Raw genomic sequence first — 15,262 nt, 5'->3', positions numbered from 1 at the left:
ATTTCAAACAGAAAATAATGGTTAATTAGAAGTTTCTTACAGTGAAAGTACACTACAAAACCTTATCACTGGGAAAAATGAAAGAAGTGAAATCCACACTTGAAAAAACAGAAAGTCAACATTAAAATGGTGCCAAGGATGAATGAGCTTCAGGTGTTCAAGAGGTCCAGAAAAAAAAGCAGTTTAAAAACTATTATGGCAGCTGTCCCAGACCAATGTTAATTCTCATCCATCTGGTTTAGTAAAAGCAAGAAATAAATCTAGTGAAGACCATGTGCTTTATTTACACCTGCATATAATTCTGAGGTAGGCCCCAATAGAGTATAATCCTGAAAAACTCTACTTCTTTCTCACTGCCTGAAAATCTAGGTGAGTGGTTGAGCTTAATGAAGGGTAAAATGTCCCCACATTTTAGCAAATAGAATGAAAACTTTTGACAGTACAAGTAACTCCCATAGCCAGAATTATTAACTTCCCAAAAGAGAATTTCTAAACATACTGAGAGAAATTATGGACATCACATCTTTTCATAGAAACACTGTTCTGGTTAAGTTTTCCACATTTGCCATACCTGATGGGCTGGAGAAAAGTGCTATAGAGACAAAGCTGAGGCAATACTCACACATTTCAGTGGGCAGTTGATTTGCACTGTAGCATTCCAAAACTGACATCCCTGTGTGCACTGCAAAGACAGATGGTGGCTTTAAAAAGGACTTTGAAAGCACATTTTTAAAGAGACAGGATGCTCCAGCTCTATAAGTGAGGACAATAGATCAATTTCCAGCTGCAGTAAAACATCCTGCATGACCAAGTCATTTAGCTCCTTCGTGCCATGGTTACTTAGCAATAAAATAGGCTTAGCAATAAAATAGGCTTAAATAAAATAGCACTTAAACTCTGTAACAAAACCAGTAAATATACCAAAGTTTATAGGTACTCTGATAGTACAGTAAGGGACTTACATTGTATAGTGCCTTCTCAATGTAAAATCAAATATAGAGCAGAAGAAAAAATAAATCATTCTTAGAGACTGGTTAGAGCAAAACAATAGATGCTCGATTACCTGTTCAGCTTTGGTAAAGACTTGGACACTCTTGTATGTACTGAGAGCACTAAAAGGGCTGCAGGACACCTGAGCAGAATGTGGATATTACCTGAGGAGCGTGCTCAGCTTTACACAGGCCATGGGAAAGGGCTGACGCACAGAGAGAGAAGGAGCCCTGGCTAAGATAGTCCATGTTCAGTCTTGCTCTGGGAATGAGTCACCCAGTCAGCTATGATGTGTGTGGCCAGTGCTCCCTGTCTCCTAGCTTTATTTTGTCACTTGTCCTCTGTGGAGAAGTAACAAATAAGCAGTATGCAGCACGGCCAAGCACAGTGGAAAGCTGTTCAACGCAAGCCCCCCACTCTCCAACAGGGGAGGCATCAGCTTTTAAACTATGAGTTTTCAAAGATGTTATAAATGTTATGTGGTTTACATTTGTTGTTGGATTTTTCTTATTCATTCTGTCCCATCCACTTCTTAATGGTCGTGTACATTTATTATTTTTTTTAAAAGGGAAGCTGGAAGCCTCATGAAACAGCTAGTTATACTTGATAACACTGAGCAAAGATACACAGTAACCTAAATAAGCAAGTCAACCTTGCCATGTATTATCATCACAGCACAGCCTTTTATGGTCCCAGCATCATAAATGACCCAACCTTGCTAGATACCAGTTGTTGAGAGTCTGCTTCCCACTGATCTCTGTGGAAAATATTGATGACTGAATTCTTCACTGCTCTTCAAGTAGTATGTATAACCAGCAGCTTGAATTGCATGTGAAATATGCACTAGAAGAGCATCAGCTAAAGTTCTTACAAGAATGCTGCCATGGAAAACTCATGTCAAGCTAAAGAGGCCCCTCAACAGACAAAACCATTTGAAGTCCTACAATACTCTAATTTTTCTCAACAATTTCCATTTTAAGATTTCTCCCATCAAATCACTAGAAAACAAAATAAGCTACTTTACTATACAAAGGTAGTTGAATAAAAATCTTAGCGATTTACATTTTGGGGAGAATACTAGCTTTGACTCATTTTCTCAAAAACGAGTGATTGTGAACTTCGTAGATCACAAACATGAACATGACTCACAGCAGAGAACCACGCTTTTTACACATTTTCTCTAAGCAAAAAAAGATAGCTTTGTCTTTAATAATTTGAGCCAAATCTGAGCACACAACCTACTGACTTATGTCAGACAGGCAACTGTGCTCATTTACGTGAAGTCTTTGACAATATGATTGATCATTGTACCCATTTTATTCAAATAGCAGTAACATAAAATGTCAGTAATTAACAAAGTAAACCATTACTCACTGCTCCAGTGATGTCACTAACATTGCAAAGGTTAGCTATTCCAAGTTCTCCTTCCTATAAGAGAAATACATGTATTTTTATGGAGTCAAAATGTTTCCCAAAAATTATTTTATTAAAATATATTAATGCATTGATTTCTTGTAAAATACATTTTCTTTGACTAATGTTTCCTAATTTGAAGAAATTTATTGTTGACACACCAGTAGCTTCTCACTTGAGACTAATTCCAGGGTACCACAAAGACATTGGCAGAACTGGTTGTTGTTAATTTAATTATCTCAGGTAAGAATCTGGCTCTCATCTCCTGTTTCTGGTTCACTGAGTCAGTAGCAAATCCTTCAGAAATATGTTGGGCATACATGAGAAAGCCAAGTGGCTTTGACCTCTTGGTAACAGGAAAAACCTTCCTTGAAGCTAAACCCCTTTTGTCTGGTCTCCTTTTGAAGGGGTTTTACTCAGCCATATGGTGAGCACCATTCCTCCTCTGCCAAAAGTGTTCTCCAGCTAAGGTGCTTAGTTTTCCACAACATTCAAAGTGTGCAAAACCAGTCACTGCCTGTGAAGTGCAAATGATTTGAGGATGTATCTGACAACCTTCAAGAAGCTGAATATTAGGTCTTAAGTTTTGTCCTGCAAAGAGGTAAGAGCATCCTCGAAAAAAACAGTTTTCAGGCAGAAATTTTCAACAGACTGGGCACATGATGACAATAGTGACAGTCAAAGGTGTCACAAAGCAAATGGGAACGCAGCGAGCAGACTGGAAACAAAAAATAAGATTTACAGCTCTCAGATTCCAAGATTATATTTTTCTCATCTGAATCCCTTACACAATACGTTCACTGAACATGAATGTGATTTTCCTGTCTTTCAAAGCTGAGAGGAAGAGCAACTTATTTCTTATTCTGAATTAATTTAAGCTTAAATCAAAGGATCCCCATTAAAGTTATCACTGCATGATAGGCTTTCATCAGGAAAGGCAATTAACTCTTTCACTGGTGCAAGAGTTAAAAAGGAACTGTCAGACAAATGTATGACATAAAATGGAGCAGGTGAGTCTTCTGCAGTAAGTTTCCACAGTTAGTTAGCCCAAGGCACAAAATGTCCTTTTACAGAGCAAAGGTACATGGTCTTCTAAACAACATCAACGTTTCAGGCAAACAGAAACAAGGAGGGAACTCCTGAAAGTCTCATGTAGAATTATTGTTTGGATTTGGGTGGTTCTGCTTATCTCTCTTGTGCATCAGTAGAAGGCAAAACAGTAAATTCCACTCAACTACTCAAAGGAACACTAAGCATAAGATTAAGGATCCAACCACTTTAATACTAAATGTTCTATCCACAATTTAAAGCATAGGTGACTTAAAAAAGAAGTTGAAACTAGTTCATTATAACTGTGCAAACCGAAGATTCACAGGTAATTTCTTGTGAATTTACACTTTTCTTCAGTTTGCATAAGAAGTGTCTTATACTAGACAAACTGATAAGTGCATGAACTGAAAGAACAAAGGTTTCTCTCTTTCACTCTCCAGGGTCTTTAGCACTTAGTGTAATTTCAGGAGTTGTTGGAACGTAAGTATATAAAGAAAGTATAAAATGAAAACCCATGCAATCTGGTTAATGGGATTTCTTACTTACCAGGTTCCACAAAACATTAGTTCTCAAACTCTGCTTTTACTCAGACACAGTATTTAAAATAAATTTTAAAAACATACATGATAGGAAGTTCCTACAGTGCTAACAACCATCTATGTTTCAAAAGATGAAGTACAGTTTTCAAAACTTACCAGGTTACTTGTACATAAGTTTTGACAGTTTCTTGGGAAAGTACAGTTCACTGCAGAAATCCATACACAGTAAAAAGCAGCAAGTCTGTTTAGCGGGAGATCCCACAGGCAAGCGTTCCTCATCACTTAAACAATTGCACCTGTCAGTCTGATTCTTTCCTTGACTTGGCCATATGAATTCCTTTCAGCCTAGATGATGGAGATGCAACTGCTAAAGTAGCTTTCCGGTTTATTAAATAGTTTTTAAAGCCTTGTTTACACACTCCTTTCCTTCAACTACTTTTCAGCTTCCTGGAGCACTGGTCTTGCAATTGCACAACATCTATTTCATAGTTTCTGATTAAACCACTGAAACAAAAGAGTAAACCAATGAAAGTCAGCGTATCTCCTTACATAAATACCATTAACGCAAAGAGGAAACTAACTGCAATGCTTCAAATCAGGTGCTCCGAGCAACATGGAAACAGGGAAAGAGTGAGTGAAAAGTGACCTAATCTTCATTTCTACTACGATTAAGCTATTTCTAAATATTTTCAAGTGGATTCAACTAAGAAAATTTCTTTGTGATGATGAATAACCTTGTTAGAAAACACTGCAGTTCACATCAGCCAGTACAAAAATGTTAATTAATTCTCTATTTTAATGACTGTTTCCAAATGTTCCATTTCCACACCAAAATACCACTCAAAACAGATGCCTGTCTGCCTTCAGATACAACACAGACACAAACTAACCAGAGCCAATCTGCTAGGGATTCTATGTGAGTAGGCACTAGCACTAGTAAGTTTGTGCATGTATCATGGAATAAAATTGAAGCTGATGGATAAATCACATCTCTGATTTAAAGAGTGGTAAATAGTCCTACATAAAGTTAGACACATTGAAGAGGCCAGTGGAAATTCAAGCTTAAGATACACGCAGCTCCCAGTCTGTGGCACATCTCTCTTGTACTGGCAGATCTATCCAGAGTCATTCTGTGAACTGCAGTAGGAAGCTGATCCAGCTTACATTTATATATGTGTATATATAAACAAATTCTATGTCATTTTTGTGCATGTATTATGCATTATAAATAAAATGTGCTATTTTATAAATAGTGTAGCATTCTGAAGATCAGTTTAAACTGACACACCCTCTCATTGCTGCTTAAAAAGAGAACCTGCTTTTCTAGCACACCTTTCCAAGCCCCACTCAGTTGCCAAGCAAACATTCCTGCAGTCATGCAATAAACCAGGCTGCGAATCTGGTTAACACTAACCCAGCAACAACTGAAGTGAATTGGTTGGCATTAACCTGATAGCGTTTTCTCTGATTCAGACTGCAGCACAGCCCCATGTGCTGCTGTGCCCATGCATAGTAGGTGAAAGGAGCTAAAAGCACCAAAGCACAAGAAAAGGATAAGCCAGGCTAGAGAGAGTCAATGGATATTGCCAAGCACATGGGTCAAAGGTGGACAGAGGAAGAAGCAGGCTCATTTGTTTTATTTCAGTTGTGCTGGGAAGCATTTGAGGGTTTCCTTGTGCATTATCTCAACCTCCTCACGACGACTCGAGAGAACTCCTAGATAATAGTAAGACTTGTCTAAGATGAACTTAGCTTTTGGCCAAAGGGCTTTCAGCTGGAGAGGTGAGAGGGAGTTACTGCCCTATTTTCTTCTCTGTTCTCCACTCCAGAAAATGCTGCCCCCAATCCAGCTCACCAGCAAAGCTGCTCAGGAGGAAACTCCTTAGCTCCAGCCAAAATAAGCCAGTTTAGTCTGACTGCTTAAATAGTAGCTCTTTGCTAATCCAGCTCATCTTGGCTGAAGAAGCTTTGTCAGAGCTCACATGAGCAGAAAAACTGAAGAGGAAACTGGTGACAGGCAGATGTAGGCTGCAATTTCTTCTTGAGGCAGAGCACCTTGTGCTTTGGGTAGATCTTTAGGAGATTTAAGACCCTCAGCATATTGTCTCTAGGGCTAGTAGGTTTACACCAGTAATTTAAATGCACCCACATACCTAATATGTACTAAGCAGGTGGCATGGGGGAACCTACATCACGCTTTAAAAACCACTCATACTCCAAGAGAGGATAGCCACAACTGAAATACATATGAGAAATGGCTCTTAGGTTTTATTATATCCCAAACTGTTCCTGGATATTATTTGGGCTAGTGTTGAGGTGGACCAAAACCAGTCAGGGAGAACAGTTTAACAGTTGATCTATGTGGTCACTCAGGACTAAGAATGCTGCCTGGCATGAATTTACATTACTAGCTTAGCTGTAGTCCAGGTAAACAAATATGTCTATATCTTTAAAAAAAAAAAAAATCTTTTAATTGCATTTAATTATTCAATAGCTTTTTGTTTTGGTTTGGAGGGTTTTTTTAAGGAACTAATTGATTGTTAGGACATCTTGGGTCTTGTTTGGGAGTATATACGGAGGAGCAGTGGGATGGGAGAAGAAATGGAGTTAAAAACCTGGTGAGGAATGGAATCAAGGTGCATCTGAAAGCCTGAAGAAGAACTTAGCAACCATATAAAATGTTGGCATTTGGTTCTTAGGACGACGAAATTTGCTTACTATCAAATACACATAACTAACCTTTTATAGGTGGAAATATTTGCTATTAGTGATGCTGATGATTCTTGTCAGTGAGCATTTGCACACTCATATATGTGTAGTGCATGCATGCCTTGCCCAAATGGGCTCTAACCAGTAATGCAATATAGATAGTTAATAGAACAAAAACATTAAAGACATTCAAACGAACAACTCGTTATATGATGCAGAAATCTGTCTTAGACTTCCAGCACTGTTTTCCACCAGGTGTCACTGTAACATGCCATAAACCAGGACCTTCAAATGAAAAAAACACTGAAATGTCTCCTTTCTTGTTCATGCTCCTTCTAACATATTGGCTGAACAAACACTAGCAGTCACCTGAGTCTTTAGTTTTGTCACCTGAATTTCAGGAATGCTTCAGAAGAGAGTATTTATGGTCTTCAGAAACAGAACTTTAAAAGCAGGCTTTGTAAAATCTGCAAATGATGGAGCATTAAGTGTTATTTTTAGGTGCATAGCTTTCACAAAACTGCACCCTGTCACTGAACAAGGGATACAAATTTTGTGAGATATCATTAATGAACCTTGACCTTTATATTATAGATCTACGTACAGAACATGATTTCCTTTATCCCAAAGACCAGCGCAGGGAAAGGATCTGCAAGGGAGAAGACCATGAATGAGGATTAAAATAGCAGTGTAGTGAGTGACAGAGAAAAGCAAACTCTATTAGAATTCCCTGCCTGAACAGCAGTATATATCACAGCACCTCACAAACTATGGATTCATCTTTCAAACTCCTCTGAGAACAATAAAAATATATACAGACAAAAGATCAGCCCTGATAGCAATGAATATATGCTATCATATCTTGAGGAGAAACATGCACGTTATTACTGCCACTAAAGCAAGTAATTATTGTCTTCTTTATACCTGATCCATAACAGCAAATCTTTCCTGTATGTGAACATGCACATGATTGTGCATACGTATACATGAATGGTATAAGTAAACTGATAATCTAAGACATAGAGCTTTAGGATTCCACCGCACTTACAGCAGAAGACTGAAATTGTCAGCTCAAGGTGGGTTGGCAGTCTCCTCTACCATTCACTCCAGGGCACAGACACTAGATATTACCCCTACAGACAGAGAGATCAGTTGGGAAGCATGTCCTGGGCTACCAGAGGTTACAGCCCAAGACACTAGCATAAACTGATGCCACCTTCAGGTTATTGTAACATGCCAGAGCAAAAGCTCTCACATTTCAGGGCAGCTCCCAGCTGACACAGTCCAGGAGCCATGCCATCATCTCTGCACCAGCAGCAGCAGCCTCCATCAAAAAGGTAGGCCAAGCAGCTCAAGGCGGTACCTATATCAGCAATTTCTTTTTAATCTGCTCCCATGCACGAGTCAGGCACCTAAAAGCTGATCAATGAAACACTTGACAACATGCCGCCATTTAGATACATCTGTATGTAGTTTTACTAAACCACAGTACAGAGCAGCCATCAGGACTGCAAAAACAGCAAACGAGACGGCTGAGGAGGCAAGGAATGAGATATCCAAACCCCTCAGATGTCTGCATCTAATCTGGACTGTTTGTGTTCAGTTACATAGCACTAAAAATTCCCTGAAGTTAAACCACATTCATGAGTCCTATCTTGATAGGGGTGAAAACTGGGAGAGGTGAGAAAGGAGAGACTTGTCAATCCAGCATCCAGCCTAGAGGGCAGAGCAATGAAAAGGAAAATCTCAGCTTTTACTTGTTAGTTTCTAACCCCTTTGTCTCGTGGAGGTAGCCTTGAAAAGATATGCTGATGTGAAACTCTCACTAGTGGTGATAGATTTTCACTCTTTTCCAAAGATCACAGATTATTCTCATTTTCCCTCCAGCAATGGACCCTCATTAGGTTTTGAATTTCTCAGTAAGTGAACAAGAATCCTAAGGGCAAAAAGCTTCCCTCCAATGCCTCTGCCTCCCTCCCCTTTTATTTGTTAGTGCAACTGCTAAGGCAGCTGTTTGTCTGGCAATATTAGCCAGTCAGTCAAGGAGGGCTTTGCACAAACAGGGGGAAGACCATACAGGAGAAACCCCCTGGAGTCTGACTCAAGATTTATATCTATCTCTGCAGATTAGAGAAGCCAGGCTGGGGATGGGGGAGAAACAGACTGTTAAACTGGATCAAATTGGAAAGACAGTCATGCATGAGATACTTAGCTAAACCAGTCAGGAGACAGGGTTTTGTTTCTATTGATCTGCAGTAATGATGACTGGAGAAATGTCTCATTAAGCGATGTACAATGATGGATTTCAGACTAGGCAAATTTGAGCTGTGGAGATTAACGATAACAAGCGATGTGAAAGCTAGGCCAGGATAGAAAATATAAGGAATGCTAAAGGGTGACATGAATCTATAAATATGCTGTTAAAAAATTCAAATCTAAAAATAAATAAAAGAAAAAGAATACATCAGGGTCTTACTAAACTGTGGTTTTTTAATCATCCTATATGACATCAGGGGAGAAAGAAAGCTAGCACAAAGTGACAATAAAAACCTTGCTGTTAAGTAGATAAAGCTTGCATTGCTTTTTTTTATTGCTTTAAAGAGGATAGGTTGGCAAGGCATTTGCAAAGCTCTTCAGAGATTTGTTCAAGTGTATTATCTATTAGGTATCTTCTGATTGTTACGAATCAAACGTGCAGTCTGAAACCAGAAGAAAACTGGATTTCAACAGGGCAACAGTTTTAGTGTAAAATGGCCTGATGTAGCACGTCTGAAGGGGAATTCATGGGAAAAATGTGCAAAGGTTTTTAGAGAGGAACAGAAGGAAAGAAGATTGCGTACTGCACAGGGAGTAACTTATTGCTCTGAGCACACAGATCAGTGTATAAGAAGATATAAAGCCAAGACTGGGAGAAAAAGACAAAAGGAGCACAAGCAGTAGCGTAGAAGAGATCTTCAGAATAGTCAGATGCTAAGCCTGAATAGGCATAGATTCATAAAAGGCTTTACCTCTAACACCTCCTGGTTTCCATGGTATTCCAAAATACCTGAACATTTCATGTCCCAGTAGTTTCATAAAAAGAAATTGCTCATCCAGCAATCCAGAAGAGAGCCCAACTGCATGGGGTTTCTGACAACTGGAAAAGCAACAGTGCCCACCACGGAGACAGGATTTAGCAGGGGATAGATTTGACCATTTCAATTACCTGCCTGTAAAAGTGTGCTACTAGGGTGCTGTTCAGATGCAGTGCTCACTAACCTCTTAGTAAATATTTAGAGCTACAGTCTCTCTCCCCCAAAAGTTCCTGTCCTCCTCTCCTTAGCTCAGCACTGCCTCTGGGTACAGGCACCAGTCCACAGGGTCAAGTAGTTCCCTTTCTCCAAACAAGCAAGAGCGAAGCCACTCACAGAGCCTGTCCTAGCCTCAGTCAGGAGCAGGGAGGCCAGCGGCACCATAAGGCACCTCACTGGGGACAAGGATAAGCCGAGGCCACTGACCCAAGCCTAACATCTCCATTGAATGCCATAGCAGTCACTTGAATTTAGATGTATTGATTTTAAATTAATTACAATGCTTTAGAACAGCCCAAGTATCCATCTGCCCCCAGCCATGTGTGCTTCCCCTCATGTTGACACTGGCATGCTGTCAGATCCTCAGTAAAACAGTTGTTTGCATGTGGAACAAGCCTTTTCTTTTGCTGAGGAACTTTCCTTCCTGAGGAAGTTTCTTTCACCAAGAAGTCAGGCAGATGCCAGAGCAAGGGGAGAGACAGGCACACAGACCTACACCTGAACACTTACACCTGAACACCAACAGTGAGGATGCACATCGAAGCTAAGAGGACTTACTGCTCTGTGAAAGACAGCAGCCCTGACATTTCTCCCAACTTCACCCCGCACTATGTTCCCAGATCTCAGTTTCTGCTACCCTAGCAGTGTAGTCAGTCTCCCTTGCACCAGCTCTGGCACTTTTCTGATCCTCTACTGAGCTAGTTCAGATCCCTGACACAGCTGAAAGACATTCACCTTGTTGTCAATAAAATGTTCTGCTAGCTCAGCAAGTTGAATCAGCTCAACACAACATCAGGTGAGCACCAGGAAGAGGGGAAGTAAGGCCAAGAAATGGATCCTTTGACACAGCTGGTTTGAACTCTCACTCTAACAGCTGCTATTGTTAACTAAATTTAGGTCTGAGGATACACCATTGTCCCTTAATAGAGAGAAGCTTGGGAAGTGGGGTCTGCTGCTCATAATGTCTTTGAATGCGACCTTGCACAACAGAGCAGTGACCTCCCTCTGCCTTATGATAATACAAATAATAAGAGTTGGCCTTTAATTGTGAACACATCTGGACTCCCCAAAGATTTGCAAAACAATGATATGCTTATGCTGTAATGACAAACTACCTCAGTATAAAGCAGGCTAAGACAGGAGAAGCATTAAACAAGGGATGTCATACTGGTTCATATGTTTATGCTTCCAAGATTAAAGATATAAATTGGATTATGAAAAGTATGTTATTTTTCTAGTGTTACTTACATGCACAAACAGAAGCACACGCATGCCTCCTCTAATGCTAAAAGGACTCAGTGGAGCTCAAAGAAGAAAATAATGCATTAGAAAGAAAAATTCCCCAGATCAAAACAGATATAACACAATTAGTTATTTTAGAACAATAACTGCAACATCTATTCCTGAGAAAATCCATCTGTGGTGTTTTTTTTTTCCTGGACTAAATTACAAACCAGAGAAAGACTATTCTGTGAAAATAGCCGATGTGCCCTTCTGCAATAATCTACAGCAGAGACTGCAGAAGAGACTTTGACCTCCTCAGGTGCCCATGTTCACAGTCCAGTGTACTGGTGGATACCCATTCCAACAGCAATTTGAGCGAATGTTGAACAGCTGAGGTGCAGGCACATGCTTTGTTCCACTGCTCTGCAAGCTGCAGAAGTTGAGCAGAGTGGAGAGCTATGGGTACAGCAATATCTTGAACCAATATTTTCTGAATCTGGAATTTAGAATCTGGAAATTACGGGCCCAAAAATGTATTTGGTGCTGCTGTCAACACAGGCTCCCAGTAACTTCAAGGTTCTTCAGATTAGGCCCAAGCACTAAGCTGAGGGCAGAGGCTCTGCCCAAGCAGGACCAAGTAGTAATGCTTCCTTTGGTTTCCAGGTCTAGAAAGAGTGCCTAAGCACATATGCTTTGATATCTGTATGCCAATCAAAATAGTGTATTGCTTTTTCACATGTTTTTCAGATAAAGATAATACATATGAGAAATTGTCTACCTGTATTTCTACAAGACCAGCAAAACAAGATAGCCATAAATATTTGTTCTGTGTAGCAACAAGTTAGCCTTCACCTGGTAAAACAGCTGTCTGTGAATGTTATCACTATTTTGTGACAAGTGTCCTTGTCATGCTGTTTTTGTTCTTTTGTTTCAGTGTTTGCTATTTTATTGTATTAATGCAACTACACAGATCAAACTAGCAACAAGAAAAATCCCTGGAACACTAAAATAGAATAAAGAACATCAAGAAAAAGATATTAGTCTTAAGATACAAGGAAGTAAGTGAAGGTTCATGGTTCACCAAAGCCAGTCTCCGCAACCAGTGGAAGCCAATGTGGGATGACCTGCATGTGGTCCAACAGTGGTTTGTAATCAAGAGGAGGCTGAAGAGCAGCTGGGCTTCCTCCTCCTGCTTGTTTAGAAAATGGGTTTTGCCCCTCTAGGTCCCTAGTAATGAGGGTATATTGGCAGGAGTATGGGAGAGGGATCAGGTAATACCATGAGAATGAATCAAAATCCATTTAACTTCTCTCTTTTCCAACTTCAAGATACAAAGCCAATCAGAAAAGAGTTCAGTGGTGCTAACATGAACCCTGATGACTGATTAATATAGCATACTCATCTTTTTTTGAAACAATAGGTCAAGTATCTAAAAATGCATAAATGGAACAATATTATAATGTAAAAAGCAGAAATCTGAGCCTAAAAGATTATGGTAACCCCTGAAAAGGTTCTGAGACATCATAATTCCCAGATGAGCAGGGTGCTGTGTGAGGCAGTCGGAAGCTGAAGGGACTCAGGTCCTCTTTAGAAACACAAGGTGTATTTTTCTACTGCAGGACTATACCAGGTAACTATTACCAGGATTAGTTTTGCCCTAGTTTGAGCAGCCATTAGGACTGCCTTAGCTGTGGCTGACTGCACCAGCACTGTGCTCACCATCTAGGATTCTCAGTGTGCATCTTTTTGTGCCACACTAAGTCAAGCTACTCCATGACATCTCTCGGAAGCTGCCTGTTTCTCTGGGCACAAAAGGAACTGTGGCTAAGTAGTGGGGATTGTTGCCAGGACTTCGGTCACATACAGGTATTCTCTGCCAGGGTTGCCCATGCCAGCTGAAGATTTTCTTGTTCCTAGAGGCTCAGTGCTGTTCGTCCACTGGAGGAGTGTCTTCAGATGAAGCGATGATGGGTTCACTCAAACCTATTAAGTTGCTATGGACAAATGTGTATGAAACAGGTAAGAAAACACACCTACTGCAGAGCTTTTAGAGTGGTAACTAAACATGCCCAGGCAGCAAAGAGCTAGAAATGAAGATTAGGCAGAAGAGCTGCTCACCCAGTGAAAGCCTGGCCCTGGCCCTAATATCTGTCATCAACACAGGTGAGCAGCCCACGGGAGGTGCATTCCTGGACTGAATCCACATAGGCAGTCAGCCCACCCCTGCCACCCTGCACCAAAAACACCACCGTGCTCAAGGGAAGAAGGGCAAATCACATCTGATTTTGGGATTTTGGTGGACTGGATATAGAGCAAACAATTAAAATACAGGGTGAATTAAAGTCTAGGAGGCAGACTTAACTAGGTCTCATCTACCTAGGTCACATTTCAGAAAAGGCATTTAGGACCATTTGTGAACCCTGGGGCCAAAACCAACCATGAGTATGCATGTATAGCATAACTAAGAATACAATACCTTTAATGAAAAAAAGTAGACAGAAGGATGCCAAAAGTTCTTACTTCCAGGAGGAATATTTGAGAAATGATACTGTCCACTAACTTCACATGATAAAAAAAAAATCTCATTTATTGATCATTTGTTATTTTATGAGGAATGAATATTTAAAACTGATTTTAGTGTTCACCAGCCTGCCTCGTTTGCTTTCTGTTCTCCAGTTACCTTTGACAAGGAACCTAAGATAGTCTACAATTTTTCTGAATTTCATAAACAAGCACAATACCACATTGAATACTGTAATTAAAATATGAGAAAAATTTTAAAATTAAGCACCTATTTTTTTGAAATTAATATTAAAAATGGACAAAGGTCTTTACAAAGACAGATAACATTTGATCATTTTTTTACATTTAATAAGTAGCCTTATTAAAAGCAATTGACAGTGAACCCTTAAACTATATATACAGTTGTAATCCGCAGCTGTGACAGTTATGAATTACAGGAATTTGACCTTGTAGTTCATTGGTGCAATGCTCTGATGCTATGTGGAAAAGTTGCACAAGAAGCTTTTTCTCTGTACATAATGATTATTGCAGATTTATGAGCCGTGCTTCCACTATACATAACTGGCTTACTTCTGTGAGCTCACAAGGAGTGCAGACTTCCATAGGGCCCAAAGTGGCCACAGGGAGAGGGAAGGGAGCACAGTCCCACACACCACTACTGAATTATTAAGCATGATTCCCATCCCTCTCTCTTCGAAGAAATCAACTGAAGGGAAAGAAGACCATCTCTGGACTTGCTTTTCAACCCCTGAGTTCATATCGCACCCTGTAAGAAAACTGGACCATAGCATGAACACTTGAAATTAGGAAGGACTAGATCTGGGGTAAACTGGATGATTTCTGTTACATCAAGCAGTCACTGAGCTCATACTTTTATTTCCTTTCAGCTCTCTAAGCTTTTACTCATATAGCCAGGGGTACAGTGATCAATAAAATACTACGTAAACTGCCCTCTCTACTGTACAAGAGAATAAGTGCCACACTCACTACATTAGAAATCATAAAACTCTGCTTGCTTGCAGTCGCCTTCCAATACTCCACACATTCTTTGGAAGAATATAACTAGACCAATTGCTGTCTTTATTAAAAAGGCATGTGAGTCAAACATAATTGGTTATTCCTGGAAGTGACCATGGGATTGCTTCATATTTTGCACAAGTAATTTCTTAGCTCCTACTTGGATGCAGCCTCATAAACATGAGTAAATGATTAAGACTACTTGTTTCTCATGGAAAAAAATGCAGACTGTGCAAATTCAGCTGCGAATTTCCCTTCAAAAAAAAAAAGCCAAAAAACCCAAGCAAAACCCAAACAAAAAACCCCACATGCTACAGTTAAAAATCACTTATTACCTATGTATTAATAAGTTATTACTTTTTAAATGTATGAGGGTTAATACCTTACAGAAGCAGGAAAACTCTTTAAAACACCTATAAAAAAAACGAGAGCTTTGTCACTGATAAATTGATCAAGCACGCTGCCAACTAGTAAGTTATAAAATAGTAGGCTTTGTTTTGACAAAGA

The 15,262-nt window shown here is 39.8% G+C and overlaps 1 protein-coding gene across 1 annotated transcript in view; it reads right to left on the bottom strand.

Moving 5' to 3' along the window:
* ROS1 (ROS proto-oncogene 1, receptor tyrosine kinase) overlaps positions 1 to 4,271 on the bottom strand; it is a gene marked incomplete at both ends in the record, with an annotated part of 71,573 nt that extends 67,302 nt beyond the window's left edge. The window contains 3 exons of the mRNA XM_080615895.1: positions 623 to 682; positions 2,365 to 2,418; positions 4,149 to 4,271. Of these exons, the coding sequence (XP_080472021.1) occupies positions 623 to 682; positions 2,365 to 2,418; positions 4,149 to 4,271 (237 nt within the window). The remainder of the gene's footprint in view (positions 1 to 622; positions 683 to 2,364; positions 2,419 to 4,148) is intronic.
* Between the last annotated feature and the right edge of the window lie 10,991 nt (positions 4,272 to 15,262).

The sequence above is a fragment of the Psittacula echo genome (genome assembly GCF_963264785.1).
Source record: "Psittacula echo genome assembly, chromosome: 4".
Lineage (NCBI taxonomy): Eukaryota > Metazoa > Chordata > Aves > Psittaciformes > Psittacidae > Psittacula > Psittacula echo.
The sequence above is the reverse complement of the archived record's forward strand: the minus strand, read 5'-3'. Positions and strand labels throughout refer to the sequence as shown.